At 42.1% G+C, this 23245-nt stretch overlaps 1 protein-coding gene across 5 annotated transcripts in view; it reads right to left on the bottom strand.

The window, feature by feature from the left end:
• Positions 1-23245, bottom strand: part of MMUT (methylmalonyl-CoA mutase) — a 254830-nt gene that overhangs the window by 49692 nt on the left and 181893 nt on the right. For all 5 annotated transcript variants that reach the window (XM_085610519.1, XM_085610518.1, XM_085610517.1 and 2 more), the window contains exon 10: positions 5817-5948. In XM_085610519.1, coding sequence (XP_085466645.1) covers positions 5817-5948 — 132 coding nt within the window. The remainder of the gene's footprint in view (positions 1-5816; positions 5949-23245) is intronic.

Raw genomic sequence — 23245 nt, 5'->3', positions numbered from 1 at the left:
GATAAAATCAGCTTCGTCAAAAAGAATTCTGTTACAGAGAGGTCTGAATGTGCAATCATACAGTCAAGGAAAATTCATTAAAATGATCGATGCGAACAAATAGAAATATGATTTCTAATTTAGCAATCGGGGAAAATACTATTAGCAATTATTCCGTTCTTTAAAGAAAATTTCATGAAATTGAGAAAGTGATATGTCAGCTGGACGGATTCATCCACAAGACAGGTTTCAATTGCTATCTGACAAGTTCTAATAGACAAGCATCTGAAAATTGGTCTCAGCCATTATTATTGAGGTATAAGGAGGCGAGGGCAGGTACAGACTTTCCTCCACATAAACAGCATGAACAGTCTGAGCCTTGTCCAAGACTACCATACCAAAATGCTCTCAGGGGAATCAACTAGAACAATATCTCATCAGTGCTATTTTTCACTACAGTGGCCTGGGTTACTTAAGGTAGTGTGGGAGTGTCTGTTGTTCGTATAGCCTAGGGAACAACGTAATACCGGACTTTTTACTCATGTCTTTGATAGCTTGGTTAATTGATGAGAGTTTAATTTACTAGCTTGGAAAATAATTTAGCTGGCAACTCCTTTAAACAGAGGTCTCTAGCTTCTAGTTTTGTTTATGGCCCCATTCGAATAATATAGCCAACTAGAACTTTTATTCATCATTGTCCATTGGTGAACCTTCAGAGTATTCGGGCCTGCTCTTTTTAACTGACAGCAATAAGAGATACATTTGGCTTAGATAAGCTGTTTGCATCTTGTCAAGTTAAACTCTAATCTCAATTGTGCTTGGCAGGGTGTGGGATGGAGTCTGAATGCCTCGTGGTAACTCTTAAAATGTATTGTCTCAAGGCAGTCACCAAGGTTATCTTAAATGCAATCATGCCATAAAAAATTGTTGAAGTTAATTTACACTCTATTACTTTACACAATTGAATTGTGTCAGAGCATGAAACATTCTTCAAAAGATGACAGAATGTTGTGATTAAAAAGGTGGCACACACCTAATTGACGTTTTCTGCGCTTTGAGCACCCCTTCTCCTCAAACCACACACCTAGATATTTATAGCAAGCCACCTTCTCAATGGATTAATTTACGATCACCCAATGCCCTTTCTTAGATGTTTCCTACCAAAAGCAATGATCTTTGCCTTAGATGTAATAATTTTAATATCATTACTCATGCAAATCTTGCATTTGGAGACCTACTCAAGTAGAATAGTGTCATCAGAATATTACTCTTCACATACTCTGCTACCTTGGGTAGGCAGGCTCTTTATGGGAGAGGGAATTTGGACAGGTCCTCCAGATACAAGTTAAAAAGTAGCAGGGCCAGTAAGCAGTCTTGCTCCATTCAGTCCCTGGATCATAAACGTTTTCCCTGAGGTGACCCATTTGGATGCAAGTCTTATCTTTACACTTGTGTTTGAGTAGAGACCAATGATTAACTTCATTAAGGGTTGCGGAATGCCCCATTCATTAATTTTTTTCCCAAAGCTTACCCCTATTGACATTGTCAAAGGCTGTAGTGAAATCAATAAGAGCAGCATTTAGCAAGCTCTCTTTGTCAGGGTATTCTCAACAAGCATTGCCAGTGCAAGTAAGCTATCCCCAATGTTACAACTGCTAACAAATCCTGTTTGGAAAAAAAAGGATTCATTTTTGCTCAGCAGCCCACTTGATCAAATCTTTTTTTTAAAGCTGTGCGTAACCTTTGCCTACGACATCCAATAATGCAATGAGATGAAAGATCTGAGGTGATCTACTTGATCCTTTTTCATGAATAGGTACCAGAAATGAGCCTCTCCATGAATACAGAATTATATCCTTAATACAGAAAGCATTGTAGAGTGGGCTTAAAATTGTCAACCAGTGGTCCATCATAGATTTGGAGAAGGAAGCCGAAATGCTATTTGGAAGCGGAGCCCCGTTGTTTTGTAAAGATGTAATAGCTGTTTGCATATTCAACAGCAAAGAAACATCTGTCTTCACTTCTCCATTTTACATCACTCGAAACAAGAGCTCTTATCCGTTGAGGCTGTGCGGTCGCAAAAATGTTTTGAAATATAGTCTATCCAATCAAAAGGCAGTTGATATTTCCTTTGTATCAAGATGTTAATTTACAATCTACCAAAATCTTCTGGAATCTTTATGTCATGCATCCACATAAACTGCTTTTCATAATGAATTTTCTTTACATCCCAAAGCTTTTTCGATATGTATGTCGGAGAAGTTTAACATTCATCCCAGGGGCTCTATTATCATAGCTACCCTTCCAGTGCCTCCTGAATTGGTTAAACAACGTCTTCCTCATGAAGATAGTGTAACATTTTAATAAGGTATTATAGAGTGCAAGGGCATTTTAGATCACAAACAGAATTGTTATTGTACAACCATTTTCCGTAACGATAAATCAGTGGGGCAATGATGTGTTAGTTATTTTATGATGTAAATTTCTATAATTTGCTTACTTTTGTAAACAGTGATGATAGTGTCTATATCTAACCAAAGGTTTTGCCTCTACCTTTTCCATAAAGTGAAGTAACTTTTAAGAAAGAATGGGTGTTTTCCTTATATGCTTTTCTCCTTTTAAATTTGTGATCATTAAATGACAAGGAAAAGGAAACTTCTGCTTATTAGTTTTCTTGTGAATCCTTATCTCAGATGACCGACACTTATGATACTCTAGAATAAAATAATGATTGTGACCACACCTCCAAAGCTAAAGTCATGACTCATGGGTAATTTCCCTTCTATCTTTCTGTTTTACTTTGGGATATAACAGAGCACAGGGTTGCATCATAAGCATTTCATAAGCACCAGAAATAGTTAGAATACATGTGTGTCAAAAATAGCAAACGCCACTATTTTGTGAAGGGCCTCAAGCCCGAAGAGTTTGGAGGCAATGTAGTCTTAAACAAGTCCAAAACCTTAAACATTCTCATCTGCTTTAACTGTCGCTTCTGTATGGTGCATAAACAAAAGATAGTGCCACCAATAGCGCTTGTGATGCCATATATTGGACACCAAGAAGAAGACTTGCAGAGCTTTGACCAAATCTCACACAAAAGCCAGATGCTAGTGATTAGTGCTTCTAATTTCTGGATCAAGTCTGGCTCCTAGGGAAATGTTTACCTTTAGGAAGGGTTATCCATTAGAACTATATGAGCTGTCAAATTAATGTATCTCTCCTTGAAATTCTTTAAAAAAAAAAAAATTCACTCTGTAAAGTCATTGTTTCTTTCATCAGTCACAGGGAAAAGAGGCCCTGGCCGCCCCATTTTCACTGATTGAGAGTGAGGCGCAAGGTGCTTATCTAAAATGGAGGGAGGGAGAGAGCTCTTACACAAAATGGTGGCCTAACTGTCACCTCAGAACCTGGGCCATAGACTGACATGAGAGGTTCCAGAACTTTCTGGGCCACTCTGGCCAGTGAGGGCCCAGGCTATAAATAGAGGTGAGGTGGTCAGCAATTTTGGGGGTTGGAAGGTGACGTGAGGTAGTTAGGAGTAAGGCACCTGAGTGGGGGAGGTGGGTGCGCTAGAGAGGGAAACTGACAGATCTAAGGGCCTGCTTTTTCTTCCCCCTTGGCTGACACCATCCCCCTGCCTCTTGACCTGACCCTGCCCTCAGCCACTAACCCTGGAATCACATCAAGCTCGGGAGCTCCCCATCTAGCCAGGACTCCTGAAGAGGACAGGGGATTAGACTGTTTATTACTGGCTTTCCTGACTTTGCCTGGGACTCCTCCATCCTTTGACGGCACTGGCGTGTGGCCTGCCACCTCTTAGCCGGCCCGCCTGATTTCTGTGGGACAAGAAGTGTAGCGCCTGATCCCTGTGGGGCCAAGAAGTGTAGCGCCATACCTCTGCAGGGCCCGCTGAGGAGATCGGGGCCCGCTGTGACTGAAGTTGTTGGCGCGGTGCGGACCGGAGTGCTGAGGGAGCTGTCAGTGGATAAAAGAAGGCCGCGTTTGGCCTTGAAGCCCGCATCTCCCCGATCACGTGCCGGGGGCGGACTGCGGAACACCGCCCCCGCTGTTGCTCAATTGGCTGTGGAGGCCACGCCCCCGCAGGCCGCGTCGCGTCAGACGGCCGCGGGTGCACCTCCTGTCAGCCGCTAAGGCCGGGGACGACCCCACAGCCGGATTCCAACTTTACCCCCCAGTCACCAGAGAGAGAGTGGTGACCGCCGGCAGGAGGAGCTCTTTGAGGAGCGAGCCCTCCACCGGTCCTGACGACTTCAAGGCGGCCCACAAGTAAGGAGATCCCAGGGGAGGAGGGCGGAAGGCCGGATTGGCCGGATAGGCCCTGGATTTGCCCCTCCCCCGGGGAAGTCTCACCTCGAGCTTATGTAAAGGCAATGATTCATGTATCCCCATAATGCCAGGAATAAGCGCATTAAGATTTGATGTGAACTGCGCTGAGATTAATACCTGCAATTTGGGGGAATAAGCGCATAAGGATTTGATGTGAACTGCGCTGAGTTTAATACCTGCAATTTGGGGGAATAAGCACATAAAGATTTGATGTGAACTGCGCGGAGATTAATACCTGCAATTTGGGGGAAGAAGCGCATAAAGATTTGATGTGAACCGTGCTGAGTTTAATACCTGCAATTTGGGCGCCTAGTGATCTAATGTGAAAGGTGCTATGCTTAGTAACTAAAATTCAAGCGCTTAAGGAATCCTGTGAACAGCGCTAAGATTAATAACCAGATTTCAAGTACATGGAGAATGCTATGTGCAGCGCTTTATGTAATGTCCTGATTTCCTAGCGCATTGTAAATGCTATGTGAAGCGCTACGTTTAGTGACTTTATTTAATGTGCTATTGACTTTACCGTGTTGGATTGAATCACCAAGTGACGCGTTTAATTTCCTACCAGGTCTAAAGTAGAATAGTACTGCCCATTTAGTCACAGTGTTATGATTGGACCATAATGAATTGCAGATGAGAACTGATTGAATTTTATTTGTAAGAAAGAAAGAATAAGATAAAAGGAAAGATAAAGCTTTTCTACCTTTTTAAGTTATTTGGTGTAGCGTCATTTTTGGTGGCGATACGTTGGATTGTGAAATGAGTGTGATGCAAGCACTACATGACACGCTGGCATGAGGCCTTTCCACTTGAGCCAAGCTACCCTAGGGCTTTAGGTCCAACAACCATTAATAAGCTAGATTAAAATATGTAAGGCGAAAAGGCTAGGTCAGTGGAACAATTCATCCATTGCATAGAATAGGTGTGCAAGCCGAAAGCTGCAGGTTCGAATGGGGGTCTATTACCCATCCCAGTTAGCATGTAATATTTCCATGGTTGTAGAAATTAGTAGATTGAGATTGGTAATAATAAACATCATGTGATTTCAGTCATGAAAAAGCATAATGTTATATATTAAATTACTTAAATACACATTGCTGAAAAACATTTGAAATAATTGGTTCTAAAATCATAATTAACAGAGATATTCAATGTGTATGAACAGAGCTCAACTAGATAAGAAAGTCCCCATTTAATGTTGAAATGGGTTACATGTATTACAGATCCCGTTTTATTTTTTAAATGTCATGTTTAATACATTTTGTCCTCAATTAATATTTGGTATATTTAGAGGCTCTGTAGTTAGAAATAGAAAACAAATTATAGTATAGTATAGTATAGACACAGACTGATTTAAGCAGGTTGACTCAAACTGAACTGACCACTGCGAAATGTATTTCTTAAATCTACAAATATGTTGACAAATGTGTTTGGTGCAAACTCCTGTTAAATAGTGACACTGCAAAACCGCAAAAATCATACCTTCTTACCTATCAAGAGTGCACGCAATTTCACTGCTTTCTCCAAATTCCTGTCGGTATGCACCACTCACCATTCGATCAGTCGCTTTGTGCTCACCAAAAACCTTTTTCATTGCATCAGTTATTTCTCCAACAGTGCATCTAAAATATATAACATTTGGATTACACTTTAATGAGGCAACTGATGATCAGAACCAACCACACTAAACAATGTTCAATGTAATTAACTGTTTCCAATGTTGTAATGAGAAATAAACAAACTACATTCTGTCTGCTCAATACAAAATAGTTCTTTATAAAAGTCATACATTAACACTTTGCCTGTTATAAAATAAAATCCAGTCATTCCCCTTTCCACTGCATGAGATTACAGTCTCCTATAACTACTGAAAGAAGAAGTCATCCCTTTTCAAGAATATATTCTAGGAAAGATCTGATATTTCTCCAGAATCCACTACTGCCCTCCAAGCACCTGCTGAAAGTGTTATGATCATTAAGGTAGGCATCTTTCATGGCTTCTAGCTTATTCTAACTTGTCCTTGCCTTCTAATTCATTATATGGGTTGACCCATCCCCATTTTTTCCAGGAGCAAGACTCTAGTGAATGCATCTCACTAGGGAGCCAGACCTTTGACAATTCCACACTCTGATACCCCTTATCCAGATGCACCAGACAAACTTTTCTGCCCACCTCAGGAGACCCTGTTGAGGGTACCCTCACTAATCAGTCACCTTGCAAAGCTCTGACACTAGATGAGCTCTTAACTGATCACTTCCTCTTTAAAAGACTGTAAGCAGTGAACTGAAAGCCTGACTATCCAGTCTCTGGTACCCCGGTTAATTTGGGCATGTTGAATGGCTTTGGACCCGGGAGGTGACACTGTTACAGTTCTGGTGAGGGTCATTATTATTTTTAGGGTATTGGGTTTGTGTGGATATCTATCATATGAGCACAGCTTAATTAATTTCCCCCTTTCACCCATGACTATCAAGGAACTGGGGCAAAAGCAGCCATGTACCCACAAAACGTGATACACTGACTTTCTCTCTCTGGCAGTTCAGCTCCACTGAATGGCCACATATTAATTATAGTAAATCCAAAGTTCCCAAATGCAAATGAGAACACTCAACTCTTCACCCCAAAGGGATAACAATAAGCCTGTGGCCCGATGTTATGAAAAATCAAGAGTGAAACCGCTATAAAAATGTTGCAATTGTAGATCTGCACCAGAAGGTGCTAACCACCCCAAGGTAATTACCTGTAAAACAAAAAAAGACCAATTCTTCTTAGAAGTGACAGCTCTGACTGTACGGCCATTTCATGTATAGCGTGTTTTTTACCCAGTCCTGACGTGTCTGAATTTCTAGCCCACTACCTCCAACAAGAGTAAGCAGTTACATTTTGGTGCCAAACTAAACAATTTTAACCCTAGCCATTCCCCAAGTGACTTTGTCAAAGATGTAGCTCCTATGTTAAGGATTTTCTTGACAGTAGCATAAAACCCTATCCTGAATACTGGTAGATTTCTTGAACCACAAACGCAGACCTGCTGCACGTTCACATAATCCATATTCATCTAAACTTGATTACTGATGGCAAAGGGAAGTTGTTCTGTTCATGTCAGGGGAATTAATCAGAAGAAAATGATGGCACAGCTGTTGTAGAAGATTTGGATATAAATTAAGCACAGAGAAGTGTCGGATGCAGTGGGATATTAAAGAACAACTACTCTCGTGTGAGGAGGCCCCTCTGTCCTGGAATTAATGTTGTTGTCTGTCTGCAGGTATTAAAGGAAGTAGCGCCATGGATAGGTTTGCTCCTCTAGTTTCTGGTCCTCCAACTTGTACTTAGCATTCAGTATAAGAGGTACGGTGAATTTGTGAAGTATTTATTGAGCATGCTTTTATCTGAAGGGCACGAGTGACCTTGTAGTGACAAATATTCGTCTATAGATAAATGGGAATAAATTGGTGGTAGGCACAAAACACAATGTAAAGTGATTTGAAGGTAATCCTGATAATCATTGGTAGCCAGTGGAAAGATTTCAGAAATTCTGTAGAGGAGGACTGAAGGGGAAGGGTACAGGCAAGGCAACCTACCGCATTTTGAATTAGTTGAAGGCGTGTAATGATCGACAAAGAAGTGCCAGAAACAGTTACAGAAGTCAAGGCGACTCAATATAGTACATGGACTAGTGAACAACAAGAGAAGGCTGGTAAGTACAGAAGTATTTTCTGCTGCACCCTGAGGAGCAGGAAGCATGATCAACATAGCTTAATATTGTGAATTGTTAAATAGAGGTCCTGATCGAAGAAAAAGCCTAGATTCTTAACCTGAGAGACTGGAGTTAGAACTGATCCCAGGTAATTAATCCAGAGAAGTGAGGTAAGCTGGAGGAGATAACAACCCACAATGACTAAACCTTTGGTATTATCAGGATTCAGGTTAAGGGATTTGGAAATCATCTAAGCCACTATGCTAAGAAACCAGTTTTGAAAGTTTTACAAAGATCATGGTCAAATAGAAATATACGAGTTGTTGGCATAACACATAACCGTAAGCTGGAATGAATAAAGAAGATAGGCCAGGGGACAAACATACAACTTTTAAAACCTGGGACTTACAGAAGATCATTGTGGGACACCTTAAGAAAGAGATATGAACTCAGACTGTAAAGGTATTAAGTAAAGGCCTTGAGCATTAAGGGAGAGATAAGACTTGATTCAGGCTAGAACACTGCCTTGGATCCCACACTTTTGAGCTGCTTCAGTAGAATAAAATGAAGGACCTATCTAATGCAGCCAATGAGTCCAATAGGACCAAAACTGATGATTTGCCTTGGTTGGCCAACCATTCTGAGATCATAAAGATCCAACACAGTGACAAGATCGGTCTCTGTGCAATCTGGGCTCTGACCCTCCCAGAACACCGTGCAAATGTTACTTCATTCCACAAACAAAGAAATGTCTTCATTAATGGCTTTTTCAAGGAGTTTGAAAAGATAACAAAGATTGGTCAAAAGTTGCTTAGGACTGATTAAATCACCGGAAGAATTTTCAAGAGCGAAATAATTAAGGCCTGCCTCCAGGCTACAGGAACTAAAGCAGAAGAGATGAATTTATTGGTCAGGACCAGCAGGGCCTTGATAAGCAGAAGAGGTTAAGAGTGCCAAAATGATGGTGGAAAAGGGTTCATTGGCGAAACCTAGGAGTCAGAAGGCATAATTTCTAAAAGATTGACAGAGAATGGAGGGGGAAACTTGGTAAGGAGAGTTAGGATAGTGTGACTAGTACATGTAGGAGTTTCTGTAGAAAGAGCAAGAGTCCTGAAATCCGAACCATTGGCAGGCTCGTGAAGAGTGGAAATCAAATGTTTAGAAGCATCACCTGGATTGTGCCAAGGGATGGTGGGTGCCTTCATTATGATGTTTAAGACAGCTGGATGGCAAGTGCTTTCAGGAGCCAAAAGCCAGATCTCCTTGGAAGGTGAAGCAGCAGTAAAGGATTATTATTTTTTTCAGGAAATAAATTGTTACAGATGTTGAGAAGGTGGAACAATCAGGAAAGGACAAAGTGTGTATAATGCTGAAACTTTTGCAGCCCGATTGCAGGCATGAATTATTTTTACTGCAGAATATTTTGATTTTGTAGTGAGCATACATTTTTTACAGGTGAGGCATGCAGACCACATCGAATCACAAGCTCATTGAAGAATAATCTGCTCTCGAGATATATGTTTGAGCGTTTTGTAGCCCCGCTTGGCCTCTCTTAAGGCCACAATATACCATAGGGCAGTAACGTGGAGTCGAAGCGATGCACATGAGAAGTGGGTAAAACATTGTTGAGGGCTTGTGAAACCAATGATTTTGCTCTGCTAGGTCCTGTTCAAAAGTGGACTTGAAAGAGGTTCCAGTTTGACATCGCTTCCTCAAAAGCCTCAGAGAAAAATTTGGGCAATGGTATTTGCTGTTGGTGCAATTAGAGAATTACAAGATCAAAAAACGGGGGGGGGGAAGGAAGAGGGATATGCTAGGTCCACCCTCCTATGTCAAATGTAATCCTACAAAAATCTGAAATCTCAGCTAAAGAATCTAGCAGGAGAAAATCGCTCAGTTATAGGCGAAAAATCTAGCTAAGAAAGGAAAAATTTCCTTTCTTGAATCCCCTCACTCACCAGGGTCTCCCCACGGTGACATGCTTCATCATAGGGGCCTTCTCAACCCACTGCGGCTTGAGGCGTGCTACGACTAGCGGAGATGCGTAGGAGCACTATTTTTGAGGAACTATGTGTGGTGCAGTGGCGTGTATGGAGTGGAGTGAGTTAAAAATATCTAACTAGTGGGTGTAATAACTTTATTCTTGCTCCTAGTTGATATATTAAAAACGGGGTGAGTCTCTAGGGGGCCTGCTTGCAATGAGTCAGGTGTCCCTAGTGGACGTCAACATGTTTCGAGCTTTCCCCAATGCTCTTCTTCAGGAAAGGCACAGGGTCCAGCCATGTGTCTACCACTCCTTAAGTGACCTAAATTAAGGAAAAATTAATCGTGCTGCAACTAATAAGCATGTGTGGTTAATACATACGATTTACTAACGTAGTATCTGTGAAATGAAGAAATAACAACATTAATATTAGTGACATCCTACGCCGTGTGGAGTAGGCAAGATCCACTTGCGAGGGCTTAGGCTAGTTCGGTTCCCAAATCAGTCCGTGCTACCTTAACTAATGTGGACAGGTTGGTACGAGATCCCTCCCTAACCTTAAGAGGGAAGTGCAACGTTTTCGCTTATCTTCCATAAAACACTCGAATTTTTAAGATTACCGGTTGGGGCTCAGAAAACATGAGGGTCAGTGAAAGGTGGAACTGGAATGGATGAAAGAGCCATTCTCTTTCACTAAAACAGTGAGGGTGACAAAGCTGTAGAGCATTGGCTCTATTCATATGCACATATCTACTTTCAGGCATTCAGGACCTGGTTGTGGGTCTCCTGTGACTTTTTATCGGTGGCCTGCTGGTAGGACTCTACCTGGTAAATGTATTCAATATTGAGTACTGTTAAGCGTACCCTGTGTGAATGAAATATAACAGTGTATATGTGTATTTCACTTGCCTCGTTTTCTTTTTATCTCCTTTTTAACAAACATACTGCATTTACGGTGCATTTCTGAGGTTGAATTCATCCCCGTGCCCTGATGAAATTGCCACAAAGTCATTGGCAATGAAACATGTCAACCCTTTAGGTTAAAATGGTCTAAACATCATATAGTGGTTTTAAACGAATACGGACACTAAAAATTAAAATAGGAGTAATGCGTTTCCGTAACTCAATTTTAGCCTTATAGGAGAGCACTGTCAGCCTCCTCTGTATAATGGAGCTCTGTAGGTTTCAAGTAGTGGTTTGATATTTCTTCTTTTGATACACCTTTTTCTTTTCATGACACACAATTGGGAGTTTGGTTACGTTTCTTTTTGTATCAGGAAAGTGACGATGATGACACAGTGAGCAAACTGGTAACTAACTACCAGCAGTTTCTCTGATGCAGCTTACATGAGGCCATTTCTTGATTCGCCCTATTTTTTTATACCCGCTTACTTCTCAAATGTTTTGTGGGTCCCCGGCCTGGTTTGATTGGTTTTAAACACTAAAGATGACATATATGAGGGTATATGACTAGATAACAAAATCGGTCCCACCAAGGTAAGAAATGGTGTGACTTTCCCTTACAGATTAAAACATTTTATATATAAATTGTAACCAAGCTTTGTGTATTAAGAGAACAAGTGGAGCCAGAAAACCTGTAAACAAACTGCCAAAGTTGGAGCAGGAACTGGAGGGGAACACATAGCATAAAATATTGAGACTGTAGCCGTGAGGGTGAGAGAGACAGAAAAGCAGAAAAGCTCCGTGTATGTGAAAGGGATGGGAGACATTGGAAAGATTTTGTGTAGTCCTTGAGAAAAGTACCAATCCACCGCCAGGACTATTTGTGTGTTCTGGGTTTCAATCTTTTGAAACCGGAGGAACCCGATCAGGTATTGCTGCTTACACTGTCCAGGATGTAGTGATGAATAAAATACCCAACTAAGAATCCTGTAAGACCTTGATAATATTGCATGCATGTTTTGGGAGCAAACAGGTGTTAAGGTTCAGCTTCAATAGTGATTTGGGCGGTTACAGCCTGCTGACCTTTGCATATCTAGATATGTAGACATTCTGAAGACGTCGTTTAGGGGTGGGGGAGCTGTGGGGGACACATCATCTAGGATGAGCTTTGGGCATGGTAATAAAGAGGGACTGGACTGATTTAGGCCGTGCACAGACCGATAGTCCAGAACTCAGTTGTTGCTGGAGGCCAGGCAATCGCGCTTCAGGGCTTGTCTCTTCCAATACATTTCCACCTACTGGTCAGATATACAACATTTATTTACAACTTTTCAGTTAAGCTCTAATGGAAAACAACATTTATGGAAGGTGGCTTAACCCCTTTCTTTTTCTTTTTTTTTTTAAGTAGGAGAAAGAACGACTCCTCGTGGGTAAAGATGCATTTATCAACAACATTCAGTTAATCAAAACCTCACAGTAACTAATCCAGAAAAGTGCATACCTAATGCTTAACCCAGTGTTTGCCAAATCCCTTTTACTTGCCAACAGACCCAAACACCCACACATACAGGATGACTTCACCCTCCACACCCAGGAGAGCCAAAATAGTGTGGTACTAGCTCTCCCTCCAAAAAAAGGTACTACCTTTTCTTCATGAGGTTAAATTCAGGAAACCCATATCAGCCCTGATCCTCTGACAAATGATCTCTGCTCAATACATACACACATAGTCCACAGGCCAGCTACCTCCCCCTATCACTTTTGACTTCATCCTGGTCTTTGACCCTGTACAATGCTCTTTGATGTGATTTCTGTTCCTAAAAGTATTTTCTCATGTTTAGGGTTCATCATGGTTAATTTTGCGTCTTGATGTCAACCAAATGTTGCAGCTTTTATACATAATGTGATTACTCAATAGCTCATTTTCTCTCTGCAGAGACTAAGGATGCTCCTTAAAGATTCCCTTTCTTTTTACATGAATCAATGTTATGACAAACACAATTGAGAGATTCACATCAGGGTGCAGAATGTATGGGACGCTCTGTTTGAGACCTGCCTGCTGCCCCGATTACCTACCTGCCGTGAGGGGAACGGCTTGTTCAGCGGGGATACTTCTTTGTCTTTGTCTTCGCCCTGCTTGCGGACGCCTCCGCCACCGCCGTGAGGGGAACGGCACACCGGAACTCCATTTCCCGGCATTCCTGGTGAGCGGCGCTTGCGGTGAAGACACCTGGCAGCGCCGGACCACTACTTAGGCCGCCAGGTGTCACCGCAGCGCGGGACGCTCTGTTTGAGACCTGCCTGCTGCCCTGATTACCTACCTGCCGTGAGGGGAACGGCTTGTTCAGCGGGGATACTTCTTTGTCTTTGTCTTCGCCCTGCTTGCGGACGCCTCCGCCACCGCCGTGAGGGGAACGGCACACCGTAACTCCATTTCCCGGCATTCCTGGTGAGCGGCGCTTGCGGTGACGACACCTGGCAGCGCCGGACCACTACTTAGGCCGCCAGGTGTCACCGCAGCGCGGGACGCGCGCGGGCGAAGCCCGGGCCAAGGGCGGGCCCGTCTCGCCAGGAAGAGGCAGGGCTGGGCCCCCCCTCTTAGTTGTGGATTACATCTATAAAGTTACTGTGACCTATACGGGGCTTGTTATCCCTACTCGTTTTGACTTAAGGACTGTGACCTGCTTGCTTGTGTATTAAACCTGCAGAGGACGCAAGCCAGTTCCTTTTTATTCATGTTAATTTGCACCCACAGAGTTATATTCTGAGAATTTTTGTGGGTTCTACATTTGTATATACGGATGTAATTTTATGACTATTATCACGGCTATACAATTGTTTTTTATTATTTATTTTAGTTTAATTTAGTTTTATGCTGGGGACCTTATTTCATCCATTGATACTGAACTATTGCCTGTGTTTGTTTTAGGGCGTGAGGGACTGCGAGGCCTTTCAGTGGTAAAATTAACTAACTGAACCTGAGGCCTCTTCCCGGACACTCCCCCTGTTTCTTGCCTTGTTCATAAGACTACTCGCAGGCCCCGCACTACGGGTGCCGCTCGAGCTTGGGACTTCGTCCCTGCCATTGATACCGGACTATTGCCAGTGCTTGTTTTAGGGCATGAAGGACTGCGAGGCCTTTCAGTGGCAAAACTAACTTCACTTGAGGCCTCTTCCCGGACACTTCCCTGTTTTTCATCGGTGTGTTTTATTAAAATTATCAACTTTTTACGCACTGTTAAGGTCCGATTAAGTTCGGACCAGGCTACTCCCTTAACATTTTTAACTCAGTACTTGTAAACATCCCCTTTTCATCGTATGAGTCCGAATATCGGCCGCTTTGCTACTCACTATAATCATTATAATTATGACAACTACAAGAGGAACCAGGAGCAAAACGGCCATGGACTCAACCAGCATAACTGGCCCTTTGGACAACTTCATTATCAGAGCTAACTCTGTTATTGACCAAGGGATTGCACTCATGGAACGTAGAGTCTCCCAGGAGTTGGCATTAGCAAAACGTTCATCTATGGGCCATATTGCTTCAGTAAAACCCCAGCTAAGCAAATTAAAGACCTAGTTCTCATTGGCACTCAGGCTGATCGACATAGTCTCCCAAATACGGTGGACTTGTCAGTATCAGCTTCTGAATTTACATCAGTCTTAGAATTAGATAGGTCTTCGATCTCCTCACATGATCCTTCATTAGAAGCCTCAACTGACTTACAGCGGAGGGGGTCCATAGAGGGCGCTATACCAAAATCGTCAAAAAATTCTAAGAAAAGAAAAACTAAAAGCGTAAAGAAACCTAAGAAATGTCAGAAACCGATAGTGCCTGTGGAAAAGGTGATTCGTGAGCCTTTGTTAAGTGTTCAAGAGGGGGGTCATAAACAATCAAAGGTCACCTGTAGTAGTACTCGGCCAGACACGAACAATGCTAATTTGGATATAGAACGTATAGACGTCTCCCCCAGTACGCCTTTAATCATCATGGCCACTGAGCCCAAGGACAAACTCTTAGATCATATGAGTAAACTACTTACATTGCATCTCGCTCCACTGGAGACTAGATTGAAATGCATTGAAAAGCAGTTATTTGAATTGACTGCTCTTACTAAAACTTCGAGTAAGTCCGGGATACTAAGGGGTGGAGACAGGAAGTTAGCCCTCAATATTAATCCATCGGGGGGCATGCTGTCAAGTAAATCTCCCACCCTGAAAGAGCCTACAATAACAATTGATCCAACCGTACTGGAGTCAAATTCACCCATCAATGTCAATAAACCCACCCAAAATACTATGCAGAGGGCTAGTATATGTAGAAATACTGCTTTGGACCTTAAGGGAAATCACACTGGGGGGTCATCGTCGCAGAAACTACCAATTGACTTACCTCCGGAAGTAACTCCTTATCTGGTGATCCTGACTGGGGTACCAGAGTTGAAAGAGGGTGTTGAGGAGCCCATCGGATCTTTGAAGAACAAGGTACAGCATTGGCTTAACTTAAGACGGCCACTGCCCCCCAACAGGACGAGCAAAATCTTAATGGTGCGTAGAGTACCTTGGGTAGGGCAAGGCAAAAAAACTGTTGTGGGGGACTGTATATTGGTTAATTTTGATGATCCGGGTACGGTTGATTACATTTGCTCATGTGATAATCAGCATAACTATGAAGGTATAGCAATCAAGCGTCTGCCTTTTTTTTACCCTCCCAGAATCCGCCACGAACCAGCCTTTGCTCGAAGCTGGGGAATGGTAGATCCCCAAGAAAGAGTAGTAGACAGGTGGGAAGGGGGTTGGCAAAAAAATAGAGAACTACGTCCTACTGACATCTGGAGAGGAATACCGATGGACAATAGGTTTAGTTGTTTGGAAATGGTCGATTGACTCTCTCCGACTGCTGCGGTCATGGGTGTTTCCGCTGGGGTTCCCAGTGAGTCAACTAACAGAAAAAAACATTTACCAAATGCAAATGCAGGGGTTATACCTGAGAGCCTGGAATCTGAGACAGAACTAAGATTAATTACGTCACGATCCATAGCAGAAGAGTCACTTAATACAGAATCTCAAGGACTCAAAAATACTGACCCCGAACACGTATTAGCCAGTCAACAATCTCTAATTTGTGGAGGAAGGGAGGCTGGAGAAAAATCCCCACAGATAGAACTAGGCATTGATACTGATAATCTTCTTGTTATGGAGCCGTTAGGAGAAGCCCAACGCAGTAAGTTGGCCCTGTTATCATGGAATATTGCGGGCCTTTCAAATAAGATAATGGATCCTATTTTCCGAGCCTTTATTGACAAATATGATGTTATCTGTTTGCAGGAGTCTTGGGAACAAAAAGAGATCCACCTTGAAGGGTATCGCACTTACGCTACGTCTGCAGTTCAATCCAGGAGGGGCAGATGTTCGGGTGGTCTTTGTACCTATGTCTCCAATACAGTAAATGCGACCATAAAGTTCCTGACTAATAATGGACATGTTTTTTATCAGATCCTTTCTTTCCTCTTTGGAGGGAAACGACAAATTATTTTAGTAAATTTCTATAATAACATTCCTAAGGAAGACCAAAAACGTGTTTTGGAGGATCTAAATAACTCGTTACATTTTGGGTCAGATGCGGAGCATATAGACACGTGTATCATACTGATAGGTGATTTTAATTGTCACTTATGCCCACATAGCAGTACGGGTATGTGTGGACTAGCGAATCTATCAGGAGACTGGTGCACTCATTTTGAGCACTCTACGTTGGGCAATTTACTTAACGCCTTAATTCATGATTGGAACTTGGGATTTGCAAATGAGTTATGTAACCCACAGGTTAGTTTCCAAACTACTTTTAATGGGCATGGGTCGCGTTCCACAATAGATTTTATATTAACCACTACCAGCCATTGCTACAACATCCTCATGTTTAATACTGAGGAAATTGCCATGAGTGATCACTTTCCCCTTAGCACTACTTTCGATGTTGGAATGAGCAACGGAACTATTCCAAACATAATAGAAAATTTGTATTGCTATTCCATTCATTTGGCTAAAAAAAATGGCTATGCAATAAAATGGAATATGGTTGACCCCACTAACTTTTTGCATAGTCTAATCACTGATCAATATAGTAATATTATGACTTGTTTGGAAGATATTCCAAACCCAAGTGCGGTCATTAACGCATTCCATAAGATTGCTATACAAATACGCAACAACCTGACTGGAATGCAGAGAGAAGGGGGAGGATCCAAATCAGAGGGCTGGTTTAACACAGTATGCAGTAAAGCACATGCAAACCTGAAACAATCTCTAAAAAAAACGCCTAGAAATCAAGCAGATATTAGAGCAGCCAGATTAGCGTATAAATCTGCACTACGCAACAGAAAATTAGAGATTAAGGAAAATGCCTGGGCTGCTTTAGTAAAGGCGTCTACCCTGAGAGATAACACTGCGTTCTGGAAAGCTGTTAATGCTCCGTTTTTCCTGGACAGAAAATGTGATGTGGTAGAACTGGCAATTGATCAATCAGTCTGGATAGATCATTTTACCGAACTTTATAAGAAGGATGACTTACCTAGTCCACAAAATATTTGTCAAAACTTGGTGATCAATAGTGGGCACATTTCAGTTGCTGGCTTCCCTCTGGAGATTTCTTTCTCTGTATCTGAGGTGGAGCTAGCCCTATCTGATAGCACAAAAAATAAAGCCCCGGGACCAGATGGGATCCCCATAGATCTATTTAAGGAAAATATCCCCCTATGGGCCCCGCTCCTGACAAATCTATTAAATTGTTACAATAAAAAAGGGATTTCCTGTGACTTGGCAGGAAGCGATAATTGTTCCTATTTTTAAAAAGGGAGACCGTAACGACCCCAAATGTTATAGGCCTATTTTGCTGCTTGATTCGCTGATGAAAGTAGCAGGTAGACTTATCCTGAATAGGCTACAAACGTGGGCCAAAGATAGTAACATTCTTTCTAAATTCCAGTATGGCTTTAAGGAAGGTTTAGGCACAGTCGAACAAGGACTCAATTTAGCTATAATAACTGCAAAATATATGACAGCTAAAAAGGGTAACCTTTTCATGACTTTTGTCGATTTAAGTTCAGCCTTCGACTGTTTAAGCCATAAGGTTTTGTGGGCTACTTTAATTGCATTTGATATCGATCTTAATATTCTTAATTTCATAAAAGAGTTGTATCGAGGAGCAGGAGCAAAGTTCCGTTTTGGCAAAAAAGGGGAATGTACAAACAAATTCCCAATTATGAAAGGCGTCCGACAGGGATGTATTCTGGCTCCCTTTCTTTTTAATTTATACATAAACGGAGTGGCGGATTTTTTATCAAAACAGGATGTAGATTATCCTCAAATAAATGGCGATGCCGTACCCATTTTATTATACGCAGATGATGCGGTTATCATGGCTAGAACCCAAAAAGGCCTCCAAAAGGCAATAACTAGTTTTTCAGCTTTTATGACATCCAGGGGCCTAAAAATTAACGTTGGGAAAACTTTTACCATGAGCTGCACATCAATGAATAAAGTTCCTTGTAATACTTTTTTAAATCAGTCTAAGATAGAATTAACACACACCTTCTCTTACTTAGGGATTCTTTTTAACAAAAGGGGCACATGGGCAACAGCAGTTAGTACTAGGAATTTGGCTTTTGTTCGCTCAATTGGTGCACTGAAACAGTTTGCAAATAAATTGGGAGGCAGACCCGTCCGTATCCTATTAGATATTTATAAATCGAAATGTGTTTCAACAGCTACATATGGGGCTGGAATCTGGGGCATTGCAGACTGCCGGGAAATCCAAGCAAAGGAAAATATTTTCCTTCGGTATTTGTTAGCTGTTCCCAAGTCCACTTCTACATATGTTTGCCATACGGAATTAGATATAGTATATATATCTGATTTGATTAAAATCAGTCCTTTATTATTATGGCACAAGATATGGACCTCATCAGCTACCACTTTTAATAGAGCTGTTCTATCTGATTGCATAAAACTTGAGAGCGCAAAACACATTAAGTGGCTTGCATACATAAAGGTCTTTTTGACCAACATAGGACTTCCAGGATATTTTAACAATCCCACTTCATTATCCTTGATTACGAGAAAGGAATTTAAGGACTGTTGCCTTGCTTTCTTGGAGAATGAACGGTGGTCTAAGGAAAGGAGTAAAAAATCTGTATTGCAACATCAATTACTCCTACAGGGCCCTGGTTTATAGCTTTATTTATCGCCTGATCAAACTTGTTACGATAGAATGTTATTGGCTCGTCTGAGAACCGATTGTTACTATAGGTTGTGAACATTCCCTGATGTAAATAATTGGTCGACACATTTAATTAAATGTCCATGCGATGACCTTTCTGTGCAATCAACAATACATAGTCTTTTGTTTTGTAAATTTTATGCATGGGGGAGGAAGAGACACCTAATCCCATTATTAAAAATTTGGGGTCTAAGGCAGTGTAGACCAGCTTATGTTAAACTGCTTATGCTGGAAGATGAAATGACTATTTATGCTGTATCTAAATTTTTAAAATATTCAATCAGATGCAGATCTTCTATGGCTTAGTCTTTTCCAACTCTGTGTTTAATAAGTCTGCTCTATTATTATGAAGTATTTAACTGGACCCATTTGTCTATTTTTTAACACATGATTGTTTTTATGTATTGTGCTTTTATGGTTTTTACTATGAAATTGAATAAAGCTATCTTTGATTGATTGATTGATGTAACATCAGATATTTTTTTCATCTTCACCTATCCAAAACTAACCACAAGTACTGACCGTCAACCCATCAATCCTAATCACCGACAATTAACTTCAGACTGGGCTCCACAAAAACTGACCTATTCTTGTCTTTACTAAGGACATACCCTCCTGGACTGAAGCTTTTACTAATCAATCACAAAGTACACAAAAAAACCCTTACGGGAAAAACCACTAGCTCAGGATACATCACCAGAACTGACAACACAGTGTATGAAAATGAGACGGTCACAATCCATTGGTCAGATAGCTTCACCTCATTCTTAGATAACTCAAAGGTCATAAAAGATTCACATTGGTTAGGAATGACATCAAACTGAAGCTGGATCACATGCATAAGATGATAAAAAGTCCACCAACCACACTATCAATTTCTCTTTCCCATCAGGATCAGCTTTCAGGGACAGCTCTCCTAGTCCTTCTCCCCGTTGTACCTCACTCACCACAGCAAGCTCTGAAAACCCCAACACACTAGAACCGCAATGCTTCAGAGCATTCCTCCATTCACACTGCACCTAACTGCCCCCACAGACTCAAATACCTATTATCACAGATCTCACAACGCATCTAATTACCACAATTTTCAAAGATAGAAGCCCTCAATACAATCAATTGTTGACCTGGTCATGCAACTTTGCAGGAATCATCTTCTCTCACCCAGTGACCCATACTCTACACATAACATCTCGCCTTCTGAACTGTGGGTCTGCAAACTCTGAGGTAACTATTAATAATACCCTCGTCCAAGCTTATGACCTTGCTATTGCTGCAGTTAAGGACACCTGGATGTGTGCACCCTCCAAACCACTATCTTAACCCTAGAATACAAGATCTTCCACCCACATAGAGGAGTAGGAAGATTTGACAGGGGGAGCCTTTATCCATAAGTAAGTTTTATGGAATCAATATTCCGAAATAAACTTTTACTATTATAAGGAACCCCTTGAAAGCAAACTATTAACCATTCTGTTACCTCCCTGAGACGATTACAAACACAAGATCCCAACACTGAATCTGAAGATCTTATATAACCCACCTGGCATTAAAGTATTCCACTGATGGTTTAACATATTACTTCACTGATCAACTCAGCTTCTCTTGTGATGACATTTTCTTGGGAGATTTCTTTCTCTACTGTAAAAAATTATGAAGACATCCACAGTCCTCAAATCCATCCTATCAGACAACAACCTAGTAAAACATTGCACCTTCCCAACTTTCAGTAGGGGTCCTGCCTTGTTCTGACTTTTCACAGGAAAAATCACATATAAATCTTTAATCCTTCCAAATTGGTTAGACTGCATTGTCTTTCTCCCAATGTGAAAAAGGGACAGAAATGGAATAATCGCCTTAAGCACAATGAAAACAAGTATTGGAAGAAAAATATGTCTGGCTTTAATATACAGATACAGGTGTGCACATATGCTTTGATCATGAGCGCTATGGTATTTTGGTGTTACTTATTGTATGTGACAAAAGACTGGGACTCATCATTTAGCAGATACAATAAAAACTCCAATTACAGGTTTCCCCTTTGAAATGGGGTATAAAATGTGGAATTTGGTGCTCACCAAAAAAAAATCTGAAAGGTCCAGTATATTCAAGGCTTTTTTCCTTGCTATACATCAGAAGCGTAGCCCTGCCAATGTTTACCTGTTAAAAAAAAATCATAGGCACTCGTCATCAAGGTCTACTTCTGCTGCATTTCTCCGCAACCGGTCTCTATCTGTGCTCCTTATCTCTGCATCTGCTTTTTATTTCTGAAGCTGGTTGTGCTAGTGCAATGCAGCACAGCAAGCATGGATAATTCAAAACAAGACCAACCTAAAAGGCATAGAAAGAGGAAGGATATGCAGAGAGTTGGCATAAATAACTAGTACACATTTATGCATGCCTGTCTTTCATGAGTTAGTATGTTAAAGTAGACCAACTGGCTTTTCCAGTTTTTCCCTATGTCAGGTACTACCCTCCCACTAATATCTTCTGGAGACAGAGGGCAAGAAAGGGGGGAGGAGGAGTATGGGACCCACTGCTTGCCACCATCAACCTGCGGCCAAAGAAACTGAGGCTGTGCATATATGCAATAGAACATCAGTATCTCTTGAACAGGCCTAGCTTCCCAACTGGAGTGTGATCACAATATGAAGAAATGTCTCAATTACCCAATTCCCTGTACAACACTTCAACACTACGTGACCGGTCCCACACACCATTTGATATCTCCCGGTTTGAAATTTGGTGTCTTAAAATGTCTACATCCTGGGAATCATGGATATTGTGTGGATGCCCTAGGATTCTTTCACTAACTTGCAAGCGGTGCACTTGCATTTACCAACATCCTTATATTGATCGATATCCTGGTCTCCTCCTTTGGGTTGACAACTAATATTGTGACCTTTTTTGCTATGCTTGTGAGAAAACGCCCTCTTTCTGCATGGTTGAGCCCACTTTTTGCTAAATTGCTGATGTGCTTTGACTGAGTGTGCCCTGGGCTCCTGCTAATCAGGTACCCAGGGCCTATGTTCTATTCCTAAAACTGCATTGAAGCCTAACCCCAATTGGCATCTCTGGCCACAGGTCAGCCTCTGGTAAATGGTACCACAGGTACCCAGGGCACTGTGACCAGAGTAGGCCTCTAAGGGCTGCAGCACTTATTGTGCCACCCTTAGAGGTCCTGTACATTCACACTCACACACTGCCTTTGCAGGCTGTGTGTTTTTGTGCAGAACACAGTGAAGAGTCGACATGGCACACATCCCATTGTGCCATGCCTACAACCCACTGCCCTGGCATAGGTCATACACCATTCTAGCTGGGTGCAACATACCAGTGGCGAGGGCACAGGTGAATGAGCCCTGTACCCCTGCAGTGTCTAAGTCCCTTCTTAGACATTGTAAGTGCAGTGGTGCCATTAAGTGTATATGGCGCTGGGAGTTTGTCATTACAAACTCCACAGCACCATATTTGCTACACTAAAAACTGAGAAGTTTAGTATCAAACTTCACAGCACATTAAACCCACACTGATGCCAGTGTGGGATTTAATGAAAAATGCACACAGAGGGCATCTTAGAGATGCCCCCTGAAAAATAACCTACCACTAGTGTCCAGGCTGAGCGGCTGCTTTCAGCTGCCAACACCAGACACGTTTCTGGACCCCTGGGTCGACAGCCTGCTGCTCTTGGGGCCTGAAACAATGCACATCCTGGGACGAGGTGCCAAGCCTCCTCCCCCAGGATGGGCTGGGTTCACGAAGGGGAAGCTTCAAAGGCTTGCCGCCTTTTTGAGCTTCCCCACGCCACTTGCTGCTTTCAGCAACTGGTCCCCACTGGTTCTGACCCTCACTTTGGGCGGGAGAACCGGCAGGAAAGTGAGGAAGAAATGTGTGCCCACCTCTGCCAACTCCACCCCTCAGGTGGGGGAGGCGAGGTGAAGCACAACTCTCAGTCCACCGCCATCTTGCAGATGGGGGGACTCAGCCAACCAGGGATAGGCCTATGCCCCCCTACCACTGGGGGTGGCATAATAGGGGGTGTAGCCACCCCAGGGAA

Source organism: Triturus cristatus, chromosome 6 (genome assembly GCF_964204655.1).
Source record: "Triturus cristatus chromosome 6, aTriCri1.1, whole genome shotgun sequence".
Classification (NCBI taxonomy): Eukaryota; Metazoa; Chordata; class Amphibia; order Caudata; family Salamandridae; genus Triturus; species Triturus cristatus.
This window is presented reverse-complemented; position numbering and strand designations above follow the sequence as displayed.